The sequence below is a fragment of the Stylophora pistillata genome, chromosome 3, assembly GCF_964205215.1.
Source record: "Stylophora pistillata chromosome 3, jaStyPist1.2, whole genome shotgun sequence".
In the NCBI taxonomy this organism is placed as follows: Eukaryota; Metazoa; Cnidaria; class Anthozoa; order Scleractinia; family Pocilloporidae; genus Stylophora; species Stylophora pistillata.
In genome coordinates this window covers 7,440,939-7,454,506 of record NC_142521.1, presented here as the reverse complement: position 1 = coordinate 7,454,506, position 13,568 = coordinate 7,440,939, and the positions used below count along the sequence as shown (strand labels likewise).

General features: G+C 39.1%; 1 protein-coding gene across 1 annotated transcript; it reads right to left on the bottom strand.

Moving 5' to 3' along the window:
* Positions 1-3,399: 3,399 nt before the first annotated feature.
* LOC148734352 (G protein-coupled receptor GRL101-like) lies at positions 3,400-13,304 on the bottom strand. Its single transcript, XM_088755364.1, has 14 exons — positions 13,239-13,304; positions 11,834-11,905; positions 11,259-11,330; positions 10,869-10,940; positions 9,708-9,779; positions 8,380-8,451; positions 8,165-8,236; positions 7,887-7,961; positions 6,704-7,658; positions 6,316-6,397; positions 6,102-6,155; positions 5,865-5,930; positions 5,483-5,542; positions 3,400-5,278 (listed from the first exon to the last, which is right to left on the bottom strand). The coding sequence occupies exons 5-14, from the start codon at positions 9,773-9,775 to the stop codon at positions 5,220-5,222; spliced, it is 1,563 nt and encodes a 520-aa protein (XP_088611490.1). The 5' UTR covers positions 9,776-9,779; positions 10,869-10,940; positions 11,259-11,330; positions 11,834-11,905; positions 13,239-13,304; the 3' UTR covers positions 3,400-5,219.
* Between the last annotated feature and the right edge of the window lie 264 nt (positions 13,305-13,568).

The following is a 13,568-nucleotide window of genomic DNA, read 5'->3' as shown; positions in this document are numbered from 1 at the left end:
AATCCCGGACATTGATGGCTCAGGATTGAATGTCTTTCGGAATTCAATTAGCATCCCGAGCGGGATACATTGTAATTTATGCAGGGTGATGTGATTAGTTATCAGCAATAGATTAAATAATAAAATAAATTAATAAACATAAATTTATTTAATCATAATAGAACGTGTGATTACCTTGACATGCTCCTCGGCTTTGGTTATAGGCCACTTATCACAAAAGTCACACGTGTAACACATCATCAGCTAAGTTGATTGATCACATTTACACAAACGTGCCTACTATGGGGCGGATCACTACCGGATCAACGAAACATTTGTAAATACAAAAAAAGCCCTTTATCTGAGCAACTGAATTTTGCGATTTCAAAGCGAATGTAATAAAGGGGCGGTTGAACTTCGTGGTGTGCAATTTTGGTCAGAAATCATACTTGTAATTGCAAATGATTTCAGATCAAATTGCAACACAGGCAACCAAAGCGTACTGTGTGGGATTTTGGGGGCTAAAGGCCACTAATTAATATTCTCCTTAATGACCTTTAGACCACAAAATCGCACACACTACGCTCGAGCCGCCTGCGTGGTTACTATTTTCAGCTGGTTTGTAGAATAGGTGTTACACTGATAAAGGTATCACCGCTCAGCAACTGAATACATACTCAATTAACATTGGCCGGGAACTTGCCGATAAACTTCCCGTTCCGCTGAATAATGAAAGCGCCAACCAATATATCAATAGTTTTACTTTCCGTTGTATTTTAGTTCATAGAGTTTACGATTTGATAATGGTGAAAGCCCGAGTAAGTCAACTATAGGTGTAGACAAAATTTCGACTAAATCTGTTTAATCTGTTATCTGTATTATCTGGGTTGTGACTTAAATGGATACTCCAAAATCAGGTTTCCGAGTAAGGACTGGAACCAGTATTGCCTATTACTTCATTATTTACCGAAAAATAAATTATTCAGTTCCAGTCCTTACTCGGAAACCCGATTTTGGAGTATCCATTTAAGTCACAACCGTATTATCTGACCCAGCTTGAATGATTTGTAGACTAGATGAAAACGCGGCAAGAACGAAATGCCAACAACCAACTAGAGCGCATGCTATATATGCAAACTAACCTAGTTCCGTGCGGATAGCGCAAAAACTAAATGTGACGTACTGCAATCAACCATAGGAGTGCCCCAAAGTTGTGTAAAACGGGCTTCTAGCCAAATCAGTCCATTCTTAACCTTAATTTGTAACCAGTCCTTACAACAGAATATTGTACTGGTAATGGATTTTCTACGGTTTTTCAAGATCATGTTCTCAAGTTCGTTTTTCCACCTCGTGGTTGTCTACATTTGCAATCAAAAACTTTATTTCGATTGGCAACTTTACCCTTCTTTATCGCCGACTTCTTTTTTACCGCAATCTTTAGAAGAATAATTTATTTGTAAATTTAAAACTTTCCGCCAGAAAAGTTAGAGTTTTGTCCTTCATTATTATATAACATTTGGGTTTGAAATTTAAGCAAAATAGGAAGAACCAAATAAAAAACATCATCCATACAAATCTGTTCACTTCAATACTCGCACATGCAGGATCGGGAAGTGATTACTACACACAAGTTTTGTCGCCGACGGTTGAATTGGAGTCTCTAACCACTGTGTCCCAGGTAATACCAGTGGCGGATCCAGAACTTGAGCTAAGGGAGGGGGGGAGGGGTTTGTGTGTGTACACCCGCCGGCTTTTTTCCCCTTTTTCCCTTTTTTTTTTTTACCCAAAATAAGGGGGGCCCAGGCCTTCCGGGCCCCTCCCTTAGATCCGCCACTGACTACTTTTGCCAAACCTAAACTCGAGTGAGCACTCTAAACTGTAATAGCTTAAGACGAATGATGGCGGATCTCTGTTTGCGATTTCATTTACCCAAGTTTTACCTTTGACTCGTTCTTTCTGTTTATGGTAGAACTCGGCTAAATCGAACTCGGTTTAACTCGGACTACCCGCTAACCCTAACAAAATTCGATTTGACGTGGATTTCTCGCCATTTTCTCAGTCATTCATTATCAGCCAACTCGAACCTCCTGTCACCTCAAACTAATTTTTTTATCCCTTAGCTCGAAATAACCCTTATAACTTGATAATTTCTTTTCAACGCCAATCCTGCTAAATCGAACTCTTTTTCGCTTCCCTTGGGAGTTGGAATTGGAAAGGTTTTGCTTTATTGACTCTTCCCTTCCTCCCCGAGCCACAGTCGGTGACTTTTCACCCAAATCGTGTTCTAAACACAAGGATTTGGCTCATAGAAATAACGTGCACCCACCCTTTTATAGTGAAAGTGTCTCATATCCACAATGCAAGGAGAAGTTTGTTTTCGCGCCGTCCTCGCTTGTCTTGCCCAGCCGTAGCATCAGCGGGGCAAACGCTCTACGAACGCCCATGTAAGTTTCACATGTTAGTCTGCCAATTAAATGGACCCATGTGCCTAAGACGAATGTCTTGGAAAAATAACCGACCTGATATATTGTTGAGCCAGTGCCGATCTGCTGGTCAGCGTGCGGATGACACAACATAATATGCGCGTTCTGGTTCAGGAATTTGCCAACGATGTCATGTGAAAACGTCATCCATGATTCGTCAATCCATGTCTTCCCTCTCTCACAATGAAAATGTCCCCAACAGAGATTCTGGTTAGGGCACCAAGGTAACTCATTCAAAAGCTTCCTAAGACACACAAAGAGGAACTTCCATGAAACAACCCTTCGTATTTTTTTCCATCTTACATAGCTCCCGTTTCGGGTTCGTCTTGCGCTGAATTTCATTGAGAAAGAACTCCTTTACCTTTAGTTTAGCTCGGTTCGCACCTTTTTTGCTTCTGATGGGAAGAATATGAGAACGACGGACACAGTATACATTTACCTTCAAGTTTGGTGTGCCATACCACTGTTTGATAAGTTATTGTCAATGAACACGCAAAACTCGTCTCATTTTAGCTCATGTAGAATCAAGCCAATGAATGTTACGTTTTACTTATCCCTTGAAATCAATCTACAGCTGACAGTAATAATTCAAGAAAGCCCGATCATTTATAAAAAAAAATTACGAAAAATTAAAAGTAAAAAAAAAAAAAGAAGAAAAAGAAACACAAAGTTCTCGTCCCAGTGTTTAGGTAGAAAATTACGGAATGTAGAGACAACTCACGCTAAGCAAAGGTACAGCATTACGACAGCGTGAATTTTGACTGTGCTGGCTACACTTTGGAAACCGGCATTTTTATTTCGAATCCACCATGATTAATGCAATAAAGGTGATCTGACCATTTTCACACGATTCTTGTTATAACACGATTAACTTTCGTGTATAACTTTATATGAACAGAAAGTCGTCTTAATCAAGAACAAGAGAGGTGACATCATAAACATGCTACAAACATGTGGATATATCAAAAACAATTGTTAAGTATTCACCACATTTATTTATTTTTTTAATCTTAGGATTACCATTAACTTTTTAAATTTAAAATCAAAACATTTTAGATACACCGTCAATATCAGTTTCGTATCACTACGACACTAATGCTAGCTGATTTAAATTACTTCATCGTAACTCATCCACGGAACAGAAAGCTATATACACATGAAACTGAGAGAAATGAATAATCTGAACAGTGATGTGGAGGGGCTACCGAGTTCTTTTGGCTACATCGTTAATACTGTGTTATTCGGATTCTTTGTGATGTGGATTATACTACTATTAATCATTAACTTGATCACTATAACTCATTGAAAATGTGTATCCTTTTGCATTGTATTAGCCATTACACTATGAAATTCCACAACTCAACCATCTAAAAAGGGGCCTTCAGCGGACACTTTTCATCTCAGACTGGTCCAAGGAGAACAACTGTTTCAACAAGGCCAGTGATGTCAGAACACATTTTAAGGGTATAATCAGCCTTGTAAGAAAGTTTTCACCAAATTATTACTGAATTTGCTTCGACCAAAATTTTTAAACCGCCGGTATATTTACGTAACTTTGTTGGTGATAAAAATCGTTTGCTTTTTGTTGTGTTTAAAAAAAATTAATGCCATACTCAAGTTGAGAAGCGTAAACTGAATTCAAAAGGCAAGTTAACCTTCAAACACTAAGTATTCAAAATATAATACTGTTTTTACGGTATGAATGCGTTATTTAGCAAACAGGCCATGGTTGGAATATAATGACATACCTGTCAGTTAGATGGTTTCTTTGATAAAAAGCCATAATGCGCTGGATAGAGCAACTTTCAGCTGTGTCAAACTGAACCGGTTTTGTTTTCGTTTTGCTTCACTTTGCTCTGTGATTGGTCCAGAAAACTCGAGCCACTTTGAATTCTCAACCAATCAAATTGAAAAATGAAATCAAACACGAGTTAGTGGATCACGATTTTTCTCTTTCCCGCTTCTGCCGTTTGACTGTTTTTACTTTTCAACTTTTCACCGGCACGTTGTTATGTTTTCTATTGTTCTGATAGGACTGATAGCTTGTTGAAGTTTCGTTTTAGCTCTACGAAACTTAATCGTAATGCGCTCTAATTAACAATTGGTTCATGCTTTAGCGTGCACTATCGAGTTATGGAGCACGCGGGAAGTTTGGAGAGCACGAAAGAAGCGTAAGAGTTGCCCGAGGCGATAGCCGAGGGCAACTCTAGCTTCTTGAGTGCTCTCGAAACTTCCCACGTGCTCCATAACTCGATAGTGCACAGCTGAAAGCATGAACCAATTGTTTTAGAACATAGCCGGTGGAATTGTGCATCAAGTGCGAAGCGAAAAACGGACAACAATATCAGTTGAAGAGAATCGTGACGGCGCTGATGCCGAGTCTCCTTTTCCTTTGTTTTTCTCTTTTTCTGCCTCATTTAAGAACTCTAGCCCATGGGAAAAGGTCGAAACATTGTCTTCGTTTTCGGAATAGCAGGCCGAGTTTCTGTTTGTATCCATTATTGTCGCGAAATGTATTATTTTTCCCCGCACTAGCAATGGCCGCTCGCGCGAAAAAAAAATTTTTTGGCGAAGTCGGATTTGCTGACGCTATCAGCGTGCACTATCGGGATTTTGAGCACGCTTACGTATAATGAATTTGATTGCGCGACTCTGCTAGCTATGTTCTAATTTAAAATGAGTTATATAGACACAAACTTGGGAGTATAATTTCGATTAAATCGCGTGCGTCAAGAGTTAGGTGTTATCAACGACAGGTTATAACTTTGTGTCAAATTCCAAGTCTTCTTCTTTAACATCTTCACCTTGGTCTTCATCTGTGAAAAATTTTAAAGGAAATAAAAACCATGGTAACACTTATGGAAATCTCTGAGTGAACCAATTAGAAATTTATTCAAAAAAGGTTTTAGCTTATCTCACACGTGACTGCTAAATTAATGAAAAATCAGAGAAATCACATATTTCTTATTACTTTTTGTTTCATTGCATTAAAAACAAGAGATGCTAAAGTTATGAAGCACCTTGTTCGTGGGGTGGCAACGAAAAAGCTTGCATTTCTATTATTTCTCCTTCCTGGTGGTCTGAGTATACAGAAAAACAAAAGATTAGATCGAGTTTTGTCAAAAATGTTAGGCTTGTTTGTTATTCATTTATAAACATCTACATTATCCTTCCTGGCGTCGTCGAAATTTTTGAAACAATGTAAAATTCCCTTAAAGCGAGGCTAAGAAGGCTTATTTCTTTACACTTAGGAGGATATAATCAATTCTGCCATTATGAAATACCGGTGCACTAACTTCAGGAAAAATTAAAAAAACTGGGTAAAGGAGCAAATGTTCTGTTGTAGGCTTTCAAACAAAGCCCTGCAAACTGAAAGCTGCCGTAGATACCGTTATTACACACCTTCTTCGTGAAACTGTTCATTGATCTCGATTTGATGTTCACCTTGCAGTTCCTGTCTATTTTGGTCTATGGTTAAAAGAACAACATGGTTACACCTATTCGCCTTTAAGAACTCATAAAAATGCATTCGAACTGACAAGCCACACACACAGCGGATAGTAATGATAGATTTGTCGGACTGATCTCTTGCAAGGCAAGTAATGGAAACAGAGGTAGAAAGAACAAAGAAGTAGTTACCTTCCTCATCGTGACGTTGCTCTTTATCGTAACTGCCTTGTGGATCCCGTTGTTCTTTTTTTGCAGTGCACGAAAATAATATATGATCAATATATCAAAATGTAATATTGATATCACAGTGACTTTTGTCCCAAGCAGTAAGTTGTACTAATGAAGACATCGTTTCTGATTTTTTACCGACGTATTACGAAGTGAATGACATGACTGTAGTTACCTTCTTGGTTTTCATTGCAATGAAATTTGTTGCACAAGAACCCTCTTAGTCTTGCCATCTTGCCACCCAGATACTCTTGTGCCTAGAGAGGAGAGGAAACTTCGTCGTTAAAGCCATCATTCAGTTACCACTTTACCATAGCAATGTTTACAGAGAGAAAACAACCAAAACATTTTACAATCCCGAGTACTGGCTTTTCCTCTCTGTACCGCAAAATAACTATTGTACCTCTAATGTCAGAGGCTAAACATGTGGTATATCAAGATGATTTCCAGGAGTTATTGTAACCCTAATTTTTTAAAGCTCTGAGGAAGACGTGCTAATGGCTGGTTCGTTGGGACTTTTTCCTCCTCTAAGCTAGAAAGATCTCAAAGATGTTATGCCTTACCTGTGGGGTTGCTAATGTGTACAGAATTGGATTTATCGCAGAATTGATGGGCAGAGCAAACACTGCAATCCACACAGCCAGGTCTCCAGGCTCTTTGAAATTTTTCTCCAAAGTCGACCTCAAACCGATCACGATGATCGGCATCCAGCAGAGACAATCAGTGATGATGAGGAAGAATAAACGTTTCGCCAAACCTGTTTCTCTCTTGGAGTTTGCTGATTGGTTTTTTACCCGGATTCTGTTAATGAATATCATGATGTAGGCAACTGTGATGAAGATCACGAAGAAGGAATTAAGGCCAAAAAACACAGAAACAGAGTACTCCCAGCCTGCTGGCGTATCGTAAGAAAGTTGCAAGGGGAGGCAGACCACACTTTTACCATAAAAGCTGTGATAAGGATTGTTGAAGTATTTTAGGCCGAACATAGGGAAGAATGCAAGGAGGAAACCCACAAGCCAAATAATGGTGCAGAGGACATGGGTTCTCTTCCGTGTGAGTGCGCCACCTCTGAATGGAAAAACAATGTTCTTTAGCCTGTCCGCGGATATCAGGGACATCAGCATCAGAGATACCTCACTGGACAACAGAGAGGTTGCACCAGTTATTTGGCAAACTTTACTGGACCGCCATTCGTAGTCGTGTAAATAATACTCCCCTGACCAAAGCATGTCTATGGCACCCAATGTGATCAGGTATGCTCCCATCAAACCATCAGAAACCGCTAAGTGCAATAACATAATTGACTGAACCGCGTTCGCATCCTTGAATATGGTACGCCAGGTAATGACAAACACAGATCCAGCCAGAGAAAGGGAGCCAATTGCCCACATACTCTTCTTCGGGACAGGGTTCTTGAACATACTCTTACAACTAGCAAATTTGTCGTTGTATAGGAAAGTACAATCACCGTCCTCCTTATGCATATGACAGCACATCAGATTTGTGTCGAGACTCCTGCAGTTATGAAATATTATGATAATCTTGTTAATAACAGGCGGGTATTGTAAATGAATATGTACTTCTAAAAATCCCAAAAATCCCGTACGATTGGTATTGAAGCCATGATATTCGCTAACACAACTGGGCCTTCAAGTCTCAATAGAGAGCCGTTGCCTTGTTATAAATATGAAGACTTATATATAATCTATCGTTGAGCAATATAAATCATATCATAAATCTTACACTTGCAATATCTCCTTCAGCACGTCATCAAAAAAACCTTTAGGAATCTCCCTCATCTTATTGTCGTGCATCTTTCTGAAAATAACAAATTTGCAGATGAAAAATTAGTTAAAAAAAATGGTTAAAATAGATGAATGAATGATATGTTATAGATAAGTCAAAAAGCTTTACTGGTAAAGTATCGTTGAAATAGTATTTTAATTTTTTTTATTTAATTATCAAGCTGGAAGCAAGTACGTCTCTTGTATTGGTCGTCATGAAGTTTTTTGAGCACTCACAGAATTTTCAACTGCTTGATCTCTTTGAAGTTTTCGATTGAAACGTTAGCCAATTCGTTGTCAAAAATTTCTCTAAAAAAGAAATTTTAACAGATTAACATTTTATAACAGCATGGATATAGAATTCGGTACTCTGTCAAGGGCACTTCTACATGAAACGAATTATAGACTATCATCCTACTAAAGTTGAAACACGATAAGTGTGATCTACTTACATTATCAAAAGCTTTTTTAAGTCTTTGAAAATTCCTTGCGGTAGCAATTCAAGTTTGTTATAGGACAGGTAGCTTACGAAGAAAAATTAAAGCATGTGGTTGAGGTCTTGAATAATAGCGAACGGAATATAAATTGCTGTCTTTCTAAAACGTTTAATAACTAGTTTTTTAATACACTTCTCAAGATTATAACAATACAATTATGTAAGAAAGGTTGTGTTCGTTCATCGTGGTAAAGCACAATAATATATCTTATTAACCAAGCGCGAGGGCCGTACTGGGAGAATATCGGCCCGAGGTCTTGACAGTACGGACCGAGCGCAGCGAGGCCCGTACAAAAAAGACCGTGGGCCGATATTCTTCCAGTACGGTCCCGAGCAAGCTTGGTTAATAAGAGATTTATTATACGACTGAAGTTCAAAGGGACACAAGTGCGGTATCATTTGGGACCGTTCGGGACAATGCCCGGTCCAAAACTTAGAAAATATTGGACCGGCAATAGAGCATTTTGATTGGTTGATTTTAGTTATTGGCCCTCTGACTGCCCGAGTCGTGTAATAATATCGTCTGTCTCACGATGTGGCCTCCCCGTTAGCTCAATGGATAGAGCGCTGGACTGTTGTGCGGGAGGTCGAGGGTTCGAGCCCCGGCCGGACCAACACTCAATGTCTTAATACACGTGAGAAGAATATGCTACCTTTCTTTATCAAGAAATGGTTGGATACTCTAACTCTTCTCGGATTGGGACGAACAAATGGAGGTCTCGTCTCCTGCAGGGTTAGGGGTAGGAGACGTTAACTTCCCACGCACGAGATTATTGTGTGATGGATGTCCTCCCCTGAGGTGGTTGTTGGGTAGGAATTGGCCCTGAAAAGCCCCCATGGGGAGTGGTCAATTAACATATGTATGTATGCATGTATGTCATTTATGATGTGAATAGCGACGTTTCGACTGCGTACTGTGGGTCTTCACATTATGTTTTTGACATGCCAATGAAAACAATAATAATAGGAATAATAATAACTTTATTAATCTCCTCAAAAAGGCTTTTGAGATTAATTTACAATGTCAAATTTCTAAAACTTAGTTTTCCAAAAATACCCTTAAAAAATGCGGTTTTATTTTTACTTTAAATACATCTAAATTAGTGATAGACTGAAACTTATCTGGGAGACTATTCCAGGTAGATATTCTAGAAATCAGCAGAATATCTGTGCACACACTATAGAATTTTCTATCATTAAAGGACAAACTTGGGATTGAAGGTCATTTGCATCTTTACCATACACAAACATGCGTACAAACCGAAAGACTGTGGAACTACTTACAGGTCGTGTAGATTTCTCAGACCATGAAATTGGTTGCTGTGGAGTTTCGTCAATGTATTATTTTCCATTTTCCTTTTGAATTGTAAAACAGATACCTGTTTATATATGCTAATTCATTTGATAATTATCAATAAATATCAACCAGTCTCACCCGAACTGAGGTTCATAACTGATATGGTGTACGCCTGTCAGAAACCCAAAAAATTAGTTTATTTCTATCAATGTACCAAAAAGTGGACAGAACTGAACTCTTGTCGCGCGATCTAGCCTCTTGGAAAGCAGCATATGGCGGCTTTTCCGTACATTTAGGTAGTTATGAAAGTCTCAAAACTCTAGAACAAATATTTTCACCACGGTGTCAACAACGCATTTCATTCATCTCATTTATTCTTGTTTTTTTTCGTTACCATGTTCCTGCCACCAATAGCGTAGCTCCATTTTTTGCATATAAACCCACACACAACCCACAATTCCTCCATTCGCTCTGACGGAGGGCTAACGCTCGAAACTTCAGCGTTAAAACCCCTTACGATGGCCAATTCACATTGATCAACTCAGCTGATAAAACCAAAATTACCTGGTTACCCCAACCAACGGAGCACCACAGTTTCTTTCTTAAGTGTACAGTAGCTACAATGATGACGGCTTTGACACCATGACCTTTTCAATACTATGCATCGTTTGATGACAGATATAAATTGGTTGCTGAAGGTGAACAGTTCCGATGACTTCTTCCAGAGTCAAAGGCCAACCGAAAACTAGCTACAGCTCATGAGTGAAGGGGCAGTAACGGTTTGGAATTTCGGGTTCATTCAACTTTGAACAAACGTGTTCCACTATAATAAAGGCTGATACCGTAACGATTACAAAAGCTGACGTTTCGAGCGTTAGCCCTTCGTCATTCGCTCCGACGGAGAGCTAACGCTCAAAACGTCAGCTTTTGTAATCGTTACGGTGGCCAATTTACCATTTTAACTTTGTTGATATATCCAAATTAAGTGTTCCACTGTAGTTCTTCAGTTGGTGGTTAACTATTAACAAAACCCAACCCAATCTTTATTTACGAGACTCTTGACCTTGTCCCAAGGGTGTCCCCTGAAAGGAGGTTTCACTGAAGCTTTTTTATCATAGATTTATTAAAATCAATTATATATTACTCACAATGATTTTAAATTGGTTAGGTTACCAAATATCGTAGGTGGTAGGTTTGCAATCTTGTTATCAGATAGAAATCTGCAAGATATTAACAGTTAGCCGGAGCACCGTGAAGGAGAAAAAGTTGTGGTGCATGTTCAGATCGAAACTGTTGTTTGATTTTTGCGATCGAATGCATGATAAAAACCTGGATTTTAATTTAAGACCTCACACCCTGACGAGTTGTGCAAAATGTTCTTGAAACAAAAGATTTTAGAGGAACAATTTTGATAACTTGACATAAAGTCTAAGTGGATATTTTGGAATTTTTTACGTAATATACATGACCAAACTACTTGGTAGAGCCTCGTAAAGTATTAAGCATTGATTAAGTAACCTCCGCTGTTGTTTACTCACAGCCTTGTGAGGTTTGATATATTGGTTAAGATTCCTTGTGGTAGAACCGTAATGCTGTTATTAGACAGATCCCTGAAAGGTGCGGGAAAAAAACCATAAAAATTACAGAAGCTTACGGATATCAGCAACTTATGCCGCTGAAAAGTTAAACAGGATAGGAGAATAACCTGCGTTACCCTTTCACAGTACGCGTGCTATTGCATTTCTTAAACAGAAATAAGGTCTGTTAACTCTCCAATATATGTCGAGCAGCTGCATTTTGGCACCAAAAGTAATTACTACGAAATGAAAGAGGTATTTTAAGGTGGAATTGTAACTCGTGTTAACATTGAAGAATAGTTAATATGTAGTTTTTACGCGGGATAGTAATGGCATAGTAACCAGGAATACAGGCATTGTAGCTTCTTTCCTTTTCCAACATACACTCAAGAGAAGCACCTTTATGATCCAAGTTACGGAAACAAGTCATAACACAGGTGGCTCTTGGTGTTATGGAAGGTATCAATAGTTAAAAAAAAAGTAACCAGTTATAAACACTTTCAAGACTTTCATTTTATTGTATTGACCATACTTACAGCTCATCCAAACTAATCAAATATTTGAAAACGTTTTCGGATGGCGTACTAATTTCGTTGTTCTGTAGCCACCTGAGGAAAAGTAAGAATCATACGAATAAGCTTTATAAATTCAAAGCTAGAACTTTATTGAATGTTACATTAAAATTGGAGCAAAGGGTCGTAATAGCAGCTTTGTACATGAAGAGACAGTACACGTACATGAATGTTGTGATATGACGCTTTTAACTGGTTGTAGAATTCGCCCGTTAAAAGATATGTTTGTGCGTGTGTGTGTGCGTGTGCGTGTGTATGTGTGCGTGTGTGTGTACGTGTGCGTGTGCGTGTGTGTGTGTTCGTATGTGTGTGCGTGTGAGTGTGCGTGTGAGTGTGCGTGTGAGTGTGCGTGTGAGTGTGCGTGTGTGTGTACGTGTACGTGTGCGTGTGCGTGTGCGTGTGTACGTGTACGTGTGTGTGTACGTGTGTGTGTACGTGTGCGTGTGCGTGTGCGTGTGTACGTGTGCATTTGTGTGAACGCGTGCGTGTGCGTGTGTACGTGTGCGTGCGTGTGTGTACGTGTGCGTGTGTGTGCGTGTGTGTGTGCATATGAGTGTGCGTGTGCGTGTGTGTGTACGTGTAGGTGTGGGTGTGAGGGGAAGAAGGGGTTAAGAGACATATTCTCAGGATAGGGTGTTGTTAAAAGAGTGCGAGTTCTCACTTTCAGCCCCTGTAGCTGGAATAACTGAGTAAATGTATCACAGTGCAACTTGACGAGCTTGTTATCGTCTAACCTCCTATGGATGTTAAACTCTTGGGCTAATATAACCATGACCATTACAGTGGAAATTGTAGAAACCCTTTTCACTTTTTAATGCAGCACTGGTGCATTGAATAAGGGCTGATAGTTTCGAAAGAAACTGTTTGGGGCTGCGACGGTGGGAGTAACGAAATAATTTGGATATATCAACAAAGTTGAAGTGGTAAATTGGCCACCAATACTGGTGCATTGAGGTGAGGAGAGTGCTAAGCCTGATAGCTGAGATCAGTAAAGGAAAAAGGCTAAAAGAACTGGTCTCACGTAAGAAATTAAAACAAATTCTCAAAGGGAAAAGAAATTCGCGGGTATTTTTTTTAAGTACCACCACCTAAAGTTAGAATAGTTTCATTTGTTAGGCTGAAAAGATTTCATAAAGAAGCGCTAAAGGTTTTCTTTTACTATTAATTGATTGATTACACGCTCTTAGCCCGAAGGCCATAATGTAGAAAGATGCCTTAAAGAAGTGCTATAGGTGTCCCTTTACTATTATTGATTGATTACACGCTCTAAGCTTGAAGGCCATCTTGCACAGTATCTGACGAGATTTAAAAGATTCTGAATACATATTGCATGTCGATATTTGCAAGAGAATGTATATTGGGTACTTACAATCCTTTCAACTCGGTATTGTTATTAAGGAACCCAGAGGGTAGATCCTCTATTTCATTGCTACTCAAGTCCCTACAAGAAAATACATCCTGGAATCACGTCGCAAGTCTGATCTCACTACGTGTTGTTATTAAGCAATCAATTTCTTACGGCTGTAGATCTTTAATGATTTCATTTCCAGCTTGACTAGTGGGGCTAATAAATCACTACACAGTTTCTTGATCTTGTTGTGGTATAACAACCTATAGGTGGTGAAACCTCTGTTGAACTATTACACAATAAAGTATGAGCCTTATTGACGTTTTAACAACGGTCAGTCATGTACCAACG

What these genes read in the sequence shown, in the direction of transcription:
- LOC148734352 (XM_088755364.1), bottom strand. Translation starts at nt 9,775, where the DNA reads ATGGAAAATAATACATTGACGAAACTCCACAGCAACCAATTTCATGGT. An exon ending in CTGAGAAATCTACACGACCT is followed by an intron (nt 8,452 to 9,707) that starts GTAAGTAGTTCC and finishes TTTCTTCGTAAG; the next exon opens with CTACCTGTCCTATAACAAAC. An exon ending in CTGAAGGAGATATTGCAAGT is followed by an intron (nt 7,659 to 7,886) that starts GTAAGATTTATG and finishes TCATAACTGCAG; the next exon opens with GAGTCTCGACACAAATCTGA.